We start from the raw sequence: 362 nt of genomic DNA on the forward strand, positions 1-362 counted from the left end.
ATGTGTGTGTGTGCATGTGTGTGAGTGTATGCATGTGTGTGAGTGTATGCATGTGTGTATGTGTGCGTATGTATGTGTGTGTGTGTGTGTGTATGTGTGTGCATGCATGTGTGTGTATGCATGTGTGTGTATGTGCATGTGTGTGTGAGTGCATTTCCTTCCTGAAACAAACTTACAAACACATCCGCCATGGCCACCTCACCTCACTCGCACTCTTTCCCTCTTTCTCATTTTACAGGTGGATTCTGGCATCGAAATGTGAAGGCAAACGTAATTTCCTCTCCGCATTCCGAATGGCTGTGGAAAATGATGTGGAAATAAAGAATGGAATCGGTCAGTTGGTCTCTTTTGACAGTCTTGGG

General features: G+C 45.0%; 1 protein-coding gene across 1 annotated transcript in view; it reads left to right on the forward strand.

The window, feature by feature from the left end:
• LOC106872927 (von Willebrand factor A domain-containing protein 3A) overlaps positions 1 to 362 on the forward strand; it is a 62,154-nt gene that overhangs the window by 32,901 nt on the left and 28,891 nt on the right. The window contains 1 exon segment of the mRNA XM_052965914.1: positions 239 to 333. Coding sequence (XP_052821874.1) covers positions 239 to 333 — 95 coding nt within the window.

The sequence above is a fragment of the Octopus bimaculoides genome, chromosome 2, assembly GCF_001194135.2.
Source record: "Octopus bimaculoides isolate UCB-OBI-ISO-001 chromosome 2, ASM119413v2, whole genome shotgun sequence".
In the NCBI taxonomy this organism is placed as follows: Eukaryota; Metazoa; Mollusca; class Cephalopoda; order Octopoda; family Octopodidae; genus Octopus; species Octopus bimaculoides.